Source organism: Hakea prostrata, chromosome 7 (genome assembly GCF_041222555.1).
Source record: "Hakea prostrata isolate BN-2017 chromosome 7, UWA_Hpros_2, whole genome shotgun sequence".
NCBI classification, from domain to species: domain Eukaryota; kingdom Viridiplantae; phylum Streptophyta; class Magnoliopsida; order Proteales; family Proteaceae; genus Hakea; species Hakea prostrata.
The window spans coordinates 53,756,475-53,770,706 of NC_142606.1; the positions used below are offsets into that span (position 1 = coordinate 53,756,475).

The window sequence follows — 14,232 nt, forward strand, 5'->3', positions numbered from 1 at the left end:
GAGGTCCACCATGCATCAGCCTTCTTGTTGCAACTTCTGCTCAAAGAAACAGAATCTTCTCGAGCTTCCGAGCATTGCAGATGCTCGGAAAGCCTTCTCCAACTCACGAAGCCACTTGTTAGGAAACAAGGGATCCTTGGTAACTCCAAAGGAAAGTGGGTACTTGCATCTTCGTAAAACTCTCCATCAAAGTAGTATGAGGAGTTCCACTAAACCTCCCGCATTCAGATCGCGGCATGAGGATTCACATTAGCACCAGCCCCGAGTCTCATTATGCAGAGTCATGAAACCCACCAACATCCGGTTGAACCGAGCCGCTTGTCGTTCGCATCATATTGCCCATAATATTGGCAATATCACGAAAGCTTCCAACATTCGGGGCACCGGGTATCTCATGGGTACCCCGATCAACATTAGGTATCTCACCACCTCCATGAGGTATTTCACCACCTCCATGAGGTATTTCACCACTCTCCCGAGGTATTTCACCACCTCCCCGACCACCGGATTCACCACGCCCACTTCTCGGAGTAACCATTCTGCAAAAAACCGAGAACATCAAAATACCGAATTTCAAGTTTCAACATAAACCACAAGTCCAAATGATTTGAAAACTTAAATCATGCTTAAATATATCCATATAGTCATCAAACAATAATCCATAAGGCAAAAATCACATTTTCCAAAAATTCAGCAGAAAATGAGGTCTCGTGTCCATTGGTCGAGTGATTGGTCGATCGACCCGCCGACCAATGAGTCGACCAATCAAGATGTAATGCGAAAATTCGCATTATAAGCCTCATTTCCACATTCCAACTTCATTTTATCCTCTTTCAAAGGTGAGAGAGCTCTAGGGAAAGTCTCCAAAGGTTCTTCCAAGTGCTCTTGAGGTGTTTTGGTGCTTCAACAACAACACTTCAACACACAACCATCACAAACAAGGTAAATCTTTCATTCTTTCTTCCATTTTCATCTTCTCATGCTTGCATTTCAACAAAACCATGTTTTGCTTGTATCCAATGCTAGAAATCATGCTTAGGAATACTTAGAAACATATTCCTTAGGTTTCAAACACAATGCCATGCATAGACAACAAGTTCTAACATATTGGTGTTCATCTCGCAACGTTTTGCACCGAAATTGTTAACTTTAGAAAATTTTCGTTTTCTCACAAACCGCTTGAAATTTCCGCACGAAATCAAATGCTACATGCTCAAGATGATATTGTAGATAGGTCCATAAAATTTGATTTAACCAATTTCAACTTTTCAAAAATCCAATTTTGACCTAAATTGCAAAATCCCCAAATTTTCCTTCTTGCTGAATTTTTCGCTTTAATTCAAGTTTTCGATCGATTTTCTTCAAACAAACTTCATAGACATGAAATTCCAAGTATTGCGCACATGCTAGTATGTTCAAATCAAATTTTCCCCAAATTTGAAATTTTTCAAAAAATTACGAAAATACCCTTTTGGCTTAAATCTTAAAGTAGCACTAACTGGAAATGTCTCTTGTCTCTTTCACAGATACACACTATGCAGAGGGGAGGGCGAGGACGAGGTAGAGGTCGTGGTCGTATTGTAGGGGCACTTAGGGGCAGAGGTCAGGTTCCTTCAGAGCCTAGACAGAGGTTCGGAGACCGGACATGTTCGACACACCTCAGGCCGAGTTTTTGTACGAGGCCTACTTCAGCCATCGCAACATCGAGCTGGGACGTCCGCTTCACCTACGCCAGCTCGTAGTCTTTAGGATTCGGCAGAGATTCGACACGTTGCAAGTGGACACATCTCTTCACCGAGGATCCGCCGGTATACCCGGAGCTAGTGAGGTTGTTCTTCAAAGAACCTTACTTACACAGAGGAGGCTCGAGGTCAAGGACATCCACTTAGACTTGTCCTCGGGAGCAGTGGTCTTCCGGACTCGGATTCGCTTTTCCACCCGAGCACCGGGCTGAGATCTTGCAGTTCCTTACTATCCACAAGAAGCGGTGTGTGGATACCGCGGGAGCAGATTTGGACAGCTATCTGATGCCGTATGAGCTACGCGAGATATGCTCTACACTATGGGATAGTCGTCGATGCTTCACTCCGTGGACCAGCGGACGGATGACGGATTCTGCACGGATTATCGGTCGCATAGTCGGCCGAAACATTATGCCGAAAGCCGGACATCACCATCGGGTCACAATGATGGAGGCCTTAGTCATTTACCGCATCTACATGGGCTTCGAGATCGATCTCTCTTACATCATTCAACAGGTCATGCTGGACTTGGTTCTGCGGCCTAGCATGCGGAACCTTTGCTATGGGAGGCTACTGACCTTGATCTTCAGGCATTTCGGGGTGAGTTTCGAGGATACACCAGTGGACACTGGTTCACAGGGATATGTCATCGGGACTCGGACCATTCGTCAGATGAGACTGCAGCAGACTGAGAGATCTCCTGGTCCGGAGGGTGAGGATGATGAGGAGACAGAGGATGAGGATCAGGAGTCAGAGGATGGAGGAGAGGATATCGGTCCTGATAGTGATGATCAGGCCGGAGACGATACAGAGATGCACGAGGCTGGGCCAATGCATCACGAGTTTCCTTCATCGCACTTCGAGGCAGGTGGCCCCTCTCATGCAGTTCCAGAGACTTCAGATCTTGGGGCACAGATGAGATCGATGACTTCCATGCTAGAGAGGATGGAGGTCAGACAGGAGCAGATGTATGAGAGGATGGAGTCACGACAGATAGGATAGAGCATCAGTGACTCAGCCTAGCGGAGGAGTTCAGAGCATACAGAGATCAGAGGAGATCACCTAGATAGACTGTACCCTAGGGTTTTCATTTATGCATTTCAGATGTAATCGTTGTAAAAGCTTTTGAAATTAATGAAGTTCATTTTGTTTCACTTAATTATTGTATATTATGCACCTTTCTTTTATTTGCATTAGTGACATTTGTTTAAGTATAATTATGGTATGTTATTCGGAAATGTTCTGTTATGCTTCATAGGTTAAGTTTCTAATCCAAGTGTTCTATTATTCACTTCTAAGAGTAGAGGAGTCATTTCAGATCTATGACTCAGGAATGTTCCGCTATTGTCTTTTGTGGTTAGGATTTCCTCGAACCTTGGGCTCGATACCAATCGTCACATCCTCCCAGCCGGTACCCTAACTGGCATACCCGAGAGTGTGATCCACAGCCCGAAGATCAGGTATCGAGTAATCAACCTCCCACATAAACAATAACATAATCATGAACAATAATAATCGATGTGCGAAAGATAAACCATAGATCCAAATAAGGAAAGAATGAATCATATATAAACCGAGTACTAAATATAATCGTAGTGTCTAAATCGATAAGTAAAGTGAGGCGAAATCCCACTCTACAACCAGCGGAAAAGTAGTTCTAAAAGAGAAGAAACATGATAGAATCTAATCCCAATAGCAGGTACAAAAGGTAACTAAATTGTTCTCAATCTTATAGACAATATCCCTATAAGTATAAATCTCATAAATGGCACAAGGGCGCTTCCACTCTATGGTCGGACTAAGCATCGTACGGAGCATAACCACTGCTGGATCTTCAGTGTAATTGTCGTAACCGCAATCACTTTCCCGGAGATATGCCTCTTCTCCTTGCGCTTCTTCATACGAGCAAATCATGATACTCGTAACCCGTAGAATAGTCTAACAAACATTGTACAAAAAGGAATGAGTTTCAAAGAAACTCAAGAAGGCAGTTAAATCCATAATAACATAAATGGCAAGATTACAAAACAAACATAAATGCAATATGGTATGAGACAAACAATGAATGTATGAATCTAACTCTATGTATGCTGGTCTCTATTGGTAGACATGCTTTAAGTCATAGCACCGTACTTCTTTAGGAAAGTCTCATTCACTCATCATCAGTTGGTAATGGGTCCGGCATCCCTCGGGACATTCCATGGCTGGGGGTATAGGTCACCACTCTCTCACATCACCATTGGTCTAAGTACCGGCGCATGTCAGGGTTAAGCCTAGCCAAATGCAAGTCTTCTACTTAGTTACATCAAGTCAGATCCAGATACGTCCATTCCTCGTCCCTGACGATCCTTTCCGGTATCCTTCACACTAGAGTCCTCATAGTCCCTGACTACGGACTCATCAACCCTATTGGTTATCCACATATGGTAAACGGGAAGCTCTCACGTCCCCTCACGGGTTGGTTACCGGTCTTGAGCGCCCGTGAGCCCAAGTCTATCCATATGCAACCCTACCAATAAATGGCCCCCACAATGTGATTCCCCGTCCTCTCACGGGTTGGTTACCGGTCTTGAGCGCCCATGAATCCCCATTGCTACCACGGGTCGTTCGGTCTCAATACCCCTCCGATTAGGGTCCGACATAACGGGACATCCTAGCCAAACACTACTAGACAATCCTAAATATGTCATCCAACAGCTTTAGGAAGGTGTCCAGAGGGCATCTCCGGAAACATCCCATAATATTCCCGTAGTAGTCCAAGGACGAAGTGTCAAAAGGACACCTCTCCTTTCCAAACCATACTTAAGCATACACAAGCATCAATTCATAACATCACATATATGGTAACTTCATATATGGAAAGAAATCAATAATTACAATCAACTTGTATATAATCGGTAAGTAAATCATACATGAGTCAATTCAATATAAACAAGTAATGCTACTGATATCAAGACAAGTACCAAAGTAGTATAACATTATAAGAATCTAATTAAAGAAATAAATTAACAAGATTCAAATATAGAAACTAAGATATGCAATTTATGTTGTTAAAGAAGTAACCATCCTTACCTTTTATAACTTGCAAAGGAATCCTAAGAAATCAAGTAAGATCTTGACAAACTTGAGAAGAAGGTCCTAAACAAGTGTATACAACATATTAGGAAAGATCCCTAACAGAAAAGATATCAAAACATCCAAAACAGACCAAATCTGGAGTTGCTGTACTCATTGGTCGATTGGATTGGTCTATCGTCCCGACCGACCAATCAGTCGACCAATGGAGACAAGTGGCCTACAAAATCAGAGTTTTAAGAAAAAAGAACCGAATTTGGTGGTTCAAAAGGGTACTAAACAAGGGGTAAACTACATTGGTAGTATCCTAACATATAGAGGACCTCAAAACACTAATCGAATCAAGTCTTCAAGTTACAAATTAGGAAACAAAAAGTTACCATAATTAGATCAATCATGGTTCTTGAAGAATTCAAGATAGAAATCATAGACAAGAACAATAGGAGAATGAATCATTGATTCAGATAAAGATATCATGGAAGGCATACTTAGATCTTCAAGAAAATAGACCTAAGAGCATAAATCTAAATAAGGAAACAAAACCTACCATAGATGTAACTATCATGATTCATGAAGAAAGCATGGTATGGTAGAAGAGAAACAACTAGAGATTGATAGATCATGGATCATGTAAAGAAAACACAGCAATTGACTACTAACATGATCAATATAGTAGATCTAAGAAGATCAGAATTTAAATCAAAAGATGAACAAAGACAAGATCATGATTTGATCATGATTCCTTCAAAAGCTTGCAATGATCATGGTTAAGATCATTGCATTAGCCATTAATCCTTAGGAAGATCATGAGAGACAAGTCCAGAGATGTTTGCAACAGAGAATGCAGCATCTCCTCTACTGCCTCAACTCAAAAAGGAAAGAAAAACAGAGATGGAGAAGAAGAAGAGAGTGTAGACATACCTTTGATGCAAGAGGAAGAGTTTTGACGAAGATCCGTCAAGATAAACACCAAGGATGCAAGGGAGATGACTTGCAGAGGTCTTTGGTTCGCTCCAAAGAGTTTGGAGGCAGAAAATACGAAGTAGACTCGAGATTGGACTTAAATAGAGCAAGCAAGACCTAATTACCAAAGACAGAACCCATTGGTCGAGTGGATTGGTCGATGGTCCGACCGACCAATGAGTCGACCAATCGTTCGACCAAACCGAACTCCTAAACAGGGAATTGAAGGCCCGGATCAAATCCAATCCTAAAGGGGTTTTGCACACATATCAAGTGACTTACCTAATAGGTAGAAATGCCTTCAAACCATGATAGAGAGCACTCCAAGTCCATCAACTAATCCAATCTTCATCAAGATTCAGTTTCCATAAATAGAGCCTCATCATCAACACTCATGGATTCAAAGCCGACACCAAGTCCTCCACTCGGGATGGCCCAAAGCTGACTTCTTACTTTACTTCGGGTCACTGGACCTACAAATAACAAATTTTCCGAGTCAAGGTTAGGGCTGGGTTTCACATTTCAAGTCAATATGGCCTTACAATCAATAGAGAAAAATCTCAACTGTACTATTGCAATGTTCCTATGATTGTGGTGATGGATCAAGTCTTGAGATTCTCGCATGGTACATTCCCCGTTCGTTATCTGAGCATCCTCTTGTCATCTAGGAGGTTGCGCAGTGATGACTTCTCCCTCTCATTAGTAGAATTGAGAAGCGCCTGGAAGGCTGGCAGCATAAGAGATTATCTTATGGTGGTCATCTCACCCTCATCCGGTCTGTCTTATTCGGCGTTGTTGGCTATTGGCTTGGCGCTCTTGCCTTTCCCAAGACGACCATGAATCGGCTTGAATCTATCTTCAACAAATTCCTTTGGAAAGGGTTTAATGGGTCGGGCTCTTATCGGGTGTCTTGGCATATGATCTGTAAACCTCAGTCTGAGGGTGGACTTGGCCTGAGACGGCTTGAGGATTGGAATCGGGCTGCCCTGCTTTGCCATGCTTGGTCTCTTGCTTCTCATACCCCTTCCATTTGGTGCACCTATGTGAATGCTCGTTGTCTTGCAGATAATTCATTTTGGTCAGTTTACATCCCTCAAAATTGTTCTTATACTCTTCGGATTATTTTTAGCCTTCGATCCTGTTTGCATTCTTGCACTCGCTTTTTAATTAAGAATGGAGAACAGGTCATGCTTTGGCATGACCCATGGCTGCCGAATGGTCCACTTTCTTCACGTGGGTCGTTGATAGTTGAGGCACTTGGCCGCAACCATTTAGACAAAGTTTCTCTGCTACGAGATAATGATGGAGCTTGGATTAACCCAAAAAATGATGGGATGATTAGTCAAAGATGGGAAGAAATTATGTCTATCAAAACTTGGCAAAGGATCCAGAATGATACCTTGATTTGGACCGCCACCACCAACGGCTCTTATTACTTGAAGAGTGCTTACGAAGCGATTAGGGAGCATGCACCCTCTATTAATTGGTGGTCCCTCATTTGGTGCTTAGCAGCTCCTTCTCGCTATAGCTTCACTGCTTGGCTTGCAGCACATCAACGCCTTCCGGTTAGGTACCGTTTGATGTATTGGGGTATCACTGATGATCTCCAATGTGTCCTTCGCAATGCTGATGTGGAGACACACAACCATCTTTTCTTCAACTGTACCTTCTCTAGATCCATCTGGAATGAGCTCCTTCGATTAAACGGGTTTTGTCAAACCGACCGCTCTCGATGGAAGGAGGAAATTGAGTGGGCATCAAGGCATTTTAATCGGAAGGATGTGGTAGGCAAGATTCACCGTTTTAGCTTTTGCAACCATATTTATAGAGTTTGGATGGAGAGAAACACCCAGATCTTCTCTGAAAAATCTGAGCCTCACACTGTGATTCTTCATCGCATCATTCATGATACTAGACTGCGGTTCTCTAGTGAGCTTCTCCGGATCCCTGATTCCGATAGCAACAGATCTTTTTTTCACCGTTGGAAGTTTCGGGCAAATTTTCTTCATCATTATATTCAGCGTGCGCTCTGTTGGAATAGACCACCCAGTGGTTGGATTGTTATAAACTGTGATGGTTCCATTGTTGAGGATCGGGGTGGCTATGGTATTCTTGCCAGGGACTCACTTGGTAATGTTGTCTTTGCGAGGATGGTTCTAGTAGTAGTTTAGGCAAGGTGAAGAAATTCCCTCTTCACCCACTATATGGTGATAATAAGATGGTTTTAGGGGTATTTTAGTCATATCATAAATATCAAACAATCTGAAGGAAATTTTGGTCCCCCAAATTTGAAATTGAACAGTCTTAACAGTAGGAGACAATGTTAATTGCTTGCGATTCATACATAATTTACTACACTAAGGGGACCCAACATTAGTTTGTCCTCTACTAAGCAGACACATACATAATGAACTCTTAAAAACATCAAGAAACCAAAAGAAGAGGATAAATACTAACGTTTCTTGCTTTCCACAGACACATTTTGCCCATATCCATTTTCACTTATTTACCTTATACAATTAAACTTGGGATATCATATTTAGGAACCTCCATACCCCCCCCCCCCCCCCCCCCAACCCCTAAAAATAAAAATAAAAGTAAAAAAATCATGTGGAATATCTATCATCATTTTTACCCCAAAAGAAAAAAAGTTAAAGAGTATCATTTCATGTCATCAACTGTAATCCATATTCTTTACCGAAAAAAAAAAAAAACTTTGGTCCATATTGATGAATCATCTCTTCATTAGTATTTTTTAAACTGATAAAAATGAAGAAATCATTAAAAACTTATAAAATAGAGGAACATTAGAAGATCATAAGGAAAATAAATTCCAAAGAATCATATACCAATGCATTTGAGTTTTTATCATCAGACAAACTCATAGGCCATAGAAATGAATTTTTATTTGAAATAATGGCTGCAGCATGCAGCGACCAGCTATGATCTGGCCATGTAAATATGAATATCTATTTTTACATTTAAAGATTTACTATTTTATGAATTTACAAATTGAAACCCCAAACTCAATTAAATAATTTACCACCCATGAAGAAACCTCTTGAAACACCAAAACCCTAACTTTTCCACGCAAAATCTCTCCATTTATCTCCTAAATGGATTTTGATCAAATTGGTTGTAAATGTTAAAATATAATTCATCACTCAGACGAAAAATGTGGATTTCTCTACTTCTCCGATTTCTGGAATCTCACAACTTGTGGAGGGTGCCACCATACTCCATAACTACATTTCAACATTTGTGGCTAATTCATCATCTGAGAGTGATATTTCATTGGATCTATCCACTCAATTGGTTAAACCAGACCCCCTCTATTGGAGGGAACAAGACAATAACAAAATTAAAATATCCAAGAAACAATACTTGGATTTAAATTCTTGCACAAGACAGCTGATATGGAAAGGAATCAAGACTGTCTAGCATAAAAGGACCTCAATTTTTTATTCTAAGTGGGAGATTCGTAGCAACAAAAAAACGTAAAAACTTGTAATTCAAGGGCAAAACAACAAATTTAAACTTTGAAGTGAAACAAATTTTAAACAGGTTACATTAGATGATATGATCCTCTCTCTCTCTCTTCTGCCAGTCTTGTAATTTCTCTCTCTCAAATCAGTTGGAAATCTATAACAAAACCTTCAAAGTGGTTTGAGACTTACTCTGGAAACTATCAAAATTCTTGATCTCAGGACTTTCATTTTAATCTCCATGAGAGCTAGGATTCTAAAAAATCTCTCCATGAAATCTTTCATGAAGTCTCAATTCTCCTCCTCATACGGCAGTGTTACTTATTGGATGACCAAAATGCCTCTCTAATACATCTTCAAACTCCCAAAATTCCCGTGGATTCCTCTTCCGATCCAATCCCAATTTACATCAATTCCATGTATACTGGGTGTTTCCTCAGCAACTAGGATTGAATGATTGTAGATGTCGGAGGAAGGAAGAAATGAAATGGAGAGATTTTGTGCGGAGAGAGGTCACTTTGTGGGGTATATTTGTGTAGGGGTTTCATTTTGTAAATTCATAAAATGGTACCTTTGAATGTAAAATAAATAATAGATTCATACTTACATAAATAATCTCATCCATTCTCTCTACATATGGCTAGATCATAATCGTTCGCTGCATGCTACAGCTGCTGCAGCAAATAAAAATCCCATAGAAATGCCCTAACAGGAAGCCAAAATGAAGAACCATAGTTTCAAAATCAAATGTCAAACATGATTGTGTGAAGATACTAATGGGGGGAGGAAGAAGTAGAAATTTGAATACTCATAGAACCATAAAGTATGGTGGGAATAAAATATCAAACAATCCTAAGAAAACAAATAAATGCTTATATGTCCTCACACAGTTATTGTTTGCAACAATTCCACTGCGAATACATGGCTAACCAAAAAGACAAAGAAGACGCAAGACCATAGTTAATGGGAACAAGAGAAAAGGCAAGATATGCTAAAAATGATGGGGAAAATAGACCCAGAAAAAAAAATTACATTCAATGGAAAAACTAGATCACAATTGCAACCCAGATCTAGAGGCCCTGATCAATGAGGTAGTCACCCAACCTCTCCACAATCATGTTGCACTGTCCTGGAGCGATAGGCTCCTCATAGACACCGAAAATTAGAGCTTGATTTGTCTTCTTTATGGTAACTCCCCCAGATCCCTGCAAATAAAGGAAACAGGTATGATCAAGTCAAAGATAGCTGCGTACCACAAAAATTTCTGAGAAAGTTTTATTGATAAGCTCTAATAGAAACAAAGCACAAGGCTTTCAAATCCCAAGATAACCTTACTTTTACCTAAAATTGTAGTTAAAAAATGAGGCTCATTCTGACTTTTGGTGACCAAATTGAGCACAATATCAGTTATGACTTGGTTATGATTCAAGGATACTGTTGACTCAAAGAAAGGGCATGTCTTCACCAAACCAAAACCAAATTTCTTTGAATTAGACTCGGGCAAAGAAAAAGAAAAATGTTGTGAAGTAACTTTGCCCAAGAGATTTTTTTTTCACTCAGTGTAGTGTCTCTTAAATCTGGTTTCAAAAATTCTAAAATGTTATACTAATCTGAGAATGGAGTCTTCTTCAAAGGTTATAAAACCAAGTACTATGACTCTTTTGAGGTTTCTTCTTAAATTTATGTTTCCCATGCTTCTAGAAATTTAATATTTTGTAATTTTCAAATATTCCGTATGTTTTAACAATCTAAAATAAGATATTTAATGAAACTTTGAATGAGCTTGAGGTGGTTCATCCTGGTCCTGTCTTATCCTATGAGGATACTTCAACTTGGATAAAAAAACTAGCTTGACATTAGACAAGGTATCGTTGTTATGACCAAAGAAAGAAAGCATCTCTTAGGCTTTTAAGTCTGCCATTTTCATTGTGTGCACAAGTGGGTGTGCCAGGTCCCACAGCCCATACTAGCGGCATCATGGGGCACCTGATCTTTGTTTCACTCAATAAAGATCCAAAATGAGTAGAAGGGAAGGCATCATGGATTATGAGATGTGAAAACCAAAAGGTTGTCGGTTAGGACCCAAAAGGTGAAAAATTACCAACTTCCAAGACTAGGGTTCCTATTCTTTTACTACAGATCTAATTGAACAAAAAGTATCAGGAAATTATGCAAAGAATAAACAGGGAGCTTGGTTGTTGGGACCCACAAGGTGTAGAATTAACAGGATCTTGATCAGTTTATGCATATGAATATCTCCCTCTTAATAAAGTATAGCAGAACTAACAAATAATCCAAAAACATTCATAAATAAGGAAACGTAAGGGGAGATATAATAGTACATAATTACAGTTAGAAGATTCCTATCTTGGGTGTTAAACATACAGAAGATTGACATGGAAACATATAAAATTCTAAACAATGTTTCAGACTTTAATTGCTGATAGATAATGAGATTGAGAATGTGTAATATATCTATTGGTAGCAAACATACACCAGTCGAGGCAGTTCACTTCAATAGGCCACTTAGGATTTAAAATCCTAAAACACATAAAGGGGCAGGTTTTTGTATAATATGAGCACCCTTAAAGAACACAGAGGAAATGTACAATCTTCAGTGTCAAAGAATAGGCATTCACATGGAAAAAAAGAAAACATATAAGATCAACAGCAATTCACATTTATGTATGTACAGATATCAAAGATGGGCAAGTAGTTATATTCATGCAGAGATTAGAGAGAATCATTTGAAATCATTTATCAAATGATTGAAAGAAAGAAAAAGAAAAAAAAAGGACGAAATATATGTTAGGAGATAATCACCTTCTTTCCACGAATCACAGCTCCAGGTTCTCCTTGGATAACCATGTATTTTGCTCCCGCAAGGAATAAGCCAGTAGGAGCAAGGGAGCCGGGTTCATTGAAATCATTCATGACAGCTGTGATCTCCTCTGGCTTAAACTGCAAATATTTAATGGAAAAATGATCCAGAAGGACAAACACTTTAGTTATTGATTCAAGAAAGGAAATATTAAGGAGAAAAGGTCCATTAACTTGGTATTTACAACAGTAGTTGAAGTTCACAATTGGAAAATGCTTTTACATTAAACTGCGAAAAGGGTGTGCTCACCAAATTCCAATACTAAGAAAGAAAGACAAAATGAGAGCACTAGTACTATTAGCGCTGGAACTGTGCCTGAGAAGCGGAATTATATGCCTTCCCCTGTACTATTATTCTAGAGTTTTCAAGACAACATATTGTCCAAGCTATTAATACAAGAAACTTAAAAAACAACACCGAAAATCATGGTAATGCATGACAAAAAAGATTTAAAAAATATCTTCGCCAAAATGCCAGAGACAATGAATCTGAAACACAGAATTGGATAAACCAGCCAATCCAATTCAATCGTTTTTTAAAGCTCTTTGATTCTCCGAGCCATTTCGATGCAAAAACAACCTCCAAATCAAAACGAGATGATTCATTACACTGATCATCTTTTAACACTATCAGTTAAAAACATCGATTTGAATAGAGAAACTAAAAATAAGAAATAAAAATGCATATTATGCAATACACAGAAATGACTTCAAGATCTAAAACAGATCCAATCAAACCAAACAATCAATGATCCAATCGATTAAAACCAAACATAGGTATCACAATCAAATCCACCAGAGCAGAGCAGAGCAGAGCAGATCAAATTAAACCAAATGATACGATATTCAACAATGGAGACACGAATGCGGAATAAACCTGAGGGAATGAAGCGCTCTGAGCCCAAATGCTTCCATCATGACCGATAATGGCAGCGGCCTTGAGATTGTGACCGGGCTGGCCATCGATATCGCACATAAGATGGTCATCGACGTAAGTTTGCCACGACATTCTCTTCTGAGATTGGTATTTCTTCTCGGCAAATTTGATCTCGTTGCTTCTTCTTCGTTCTTCCTCTCTCTCTCTCTCTCTCTTTCTCTCAATTTCAATAAATAGAACAAGAATGGCTTAAAAGAGATCTCTCTGAGACGAGGCAAAACACGAGAGAGGGGTGGGAGAAGAAAGCGATGATGATGGATCTCTTCACTCAACCGTCCATTCAACCCGATTGAATAAGTGCCATTCACGTCCGCCTTTATTTAAGGAAAAGAATGAGAAAGATGCTTGTGTCGTGGCCCAAATTTACAAACGCCTTTTCATCGAAATTACAAAACTACCCCTTCACGGGTCCTACAATTGTCCTATAAAGTTTCTGATTTCTGAAATACAGATCAACGGTCAAGATTCTATATAGTCCGCTCGAGTAGGATATTACCGTCCACCTGCGATTCACGGTCAGGGTGAGCCGTGGGGCTGCCCTTAAATGTCTCAGAGTAAGCCGTACACAAGGGAATGATTGTCAAAATCGAGAATAAACCTTGTGTCATTTTAACCGTTGGATTGGAACTTTAATCTAGGATCGGCTCTCTGGACCCACAAGCACTGTTAGATTCGAGTATTTTTTTCTTCAGCGCTAAGCTGATCATGTTACAAAAAGTTGGTTGCTAGGCTAGCACAGGAGCACGAGGACGGAAAGGGCACGTTGCCACTAAAGTGGGACGATCACACCTCACGGTGGGTCTCTTCCGTAGATCTAATATCTCATTACATCACATGGAGATGGTCCCACCTAAAGCAAGACCACCTGTCAAAGTGCGAACCTAACTCTACGTGGCATCTCAATGTCATGATGCATTGTACGGTTCGGATTGGCCGATTTTTTCCGATTTGATACCCCTTTTCAACGAGACAGCGACGAGTCCAAATCCTCTAGCATGTAGAGAACTATGTTCTCTTTAGGTTCCTTCATCATATATTAAAGAAGGGAACCTACTCTAAATAATGAAAAGACAGACCCCTTTGTTAAATATGTAGTAATACATGTAAGGGGAGTACAATCTTTCTATATTTTTTGGTAGAGGATTTTGTC

General features: G+C 39.8%; 1 protein-coding gene across 1 annotated transcript; it reads right to left on the reverse strand.

Moving 5' to 3' along the window:
• Positions 1-10,118: 10,118 nt before the first annotated feature.
• On the reverse strand, positions 10,119-13,325 carry LOC149011384 (profilin-1). The gene is made up of 3 exons (XM_089163459.1): positions 13,023-13,325; positions 12,089-12,226; positions 10,119-10,470 (listed from the first exon to the last, which is right to left on the reverse strand). The coding sequence occupies exons 1-3, from the start codon at positions 13,152-13,154 to the stop codon at positions 10,336-10,338; spliced, it is 405 nt and encodes a 134-aa protein (XP_089019585.1). The 5' UTR covers positions 13,155-13,325; the 3' UTR covers positions 10,119-10,335.
• Positions 13,326-14,232: the final 907 nt, after the last annotated feature.

Bases quoted from the DNA above. Each gene is read 5' to 3' on its own strand.
- LOC149011384 (XM_089163459.1), bottom strand. From the start codon at position 13,154: ATGTCGTGGCAAACTTACGTCGATGACCATCTTATGTGCGATATCGAT. The intron at 12,227-13,022 runs GTTTATTCCGCA...AAATATTTGCAG, and splicing joins AGAGCGCTTCATTCCCTCAG to TTTAAGCCAGAGGAGATCAC. The intron at 10,471-12,088 runs GTGATTATCTCC...CTTTATTTGCAG, and splicing joins CTGTGATTCGTGGAAAGAAG to GGATCTGGGGGAGTTACCAT.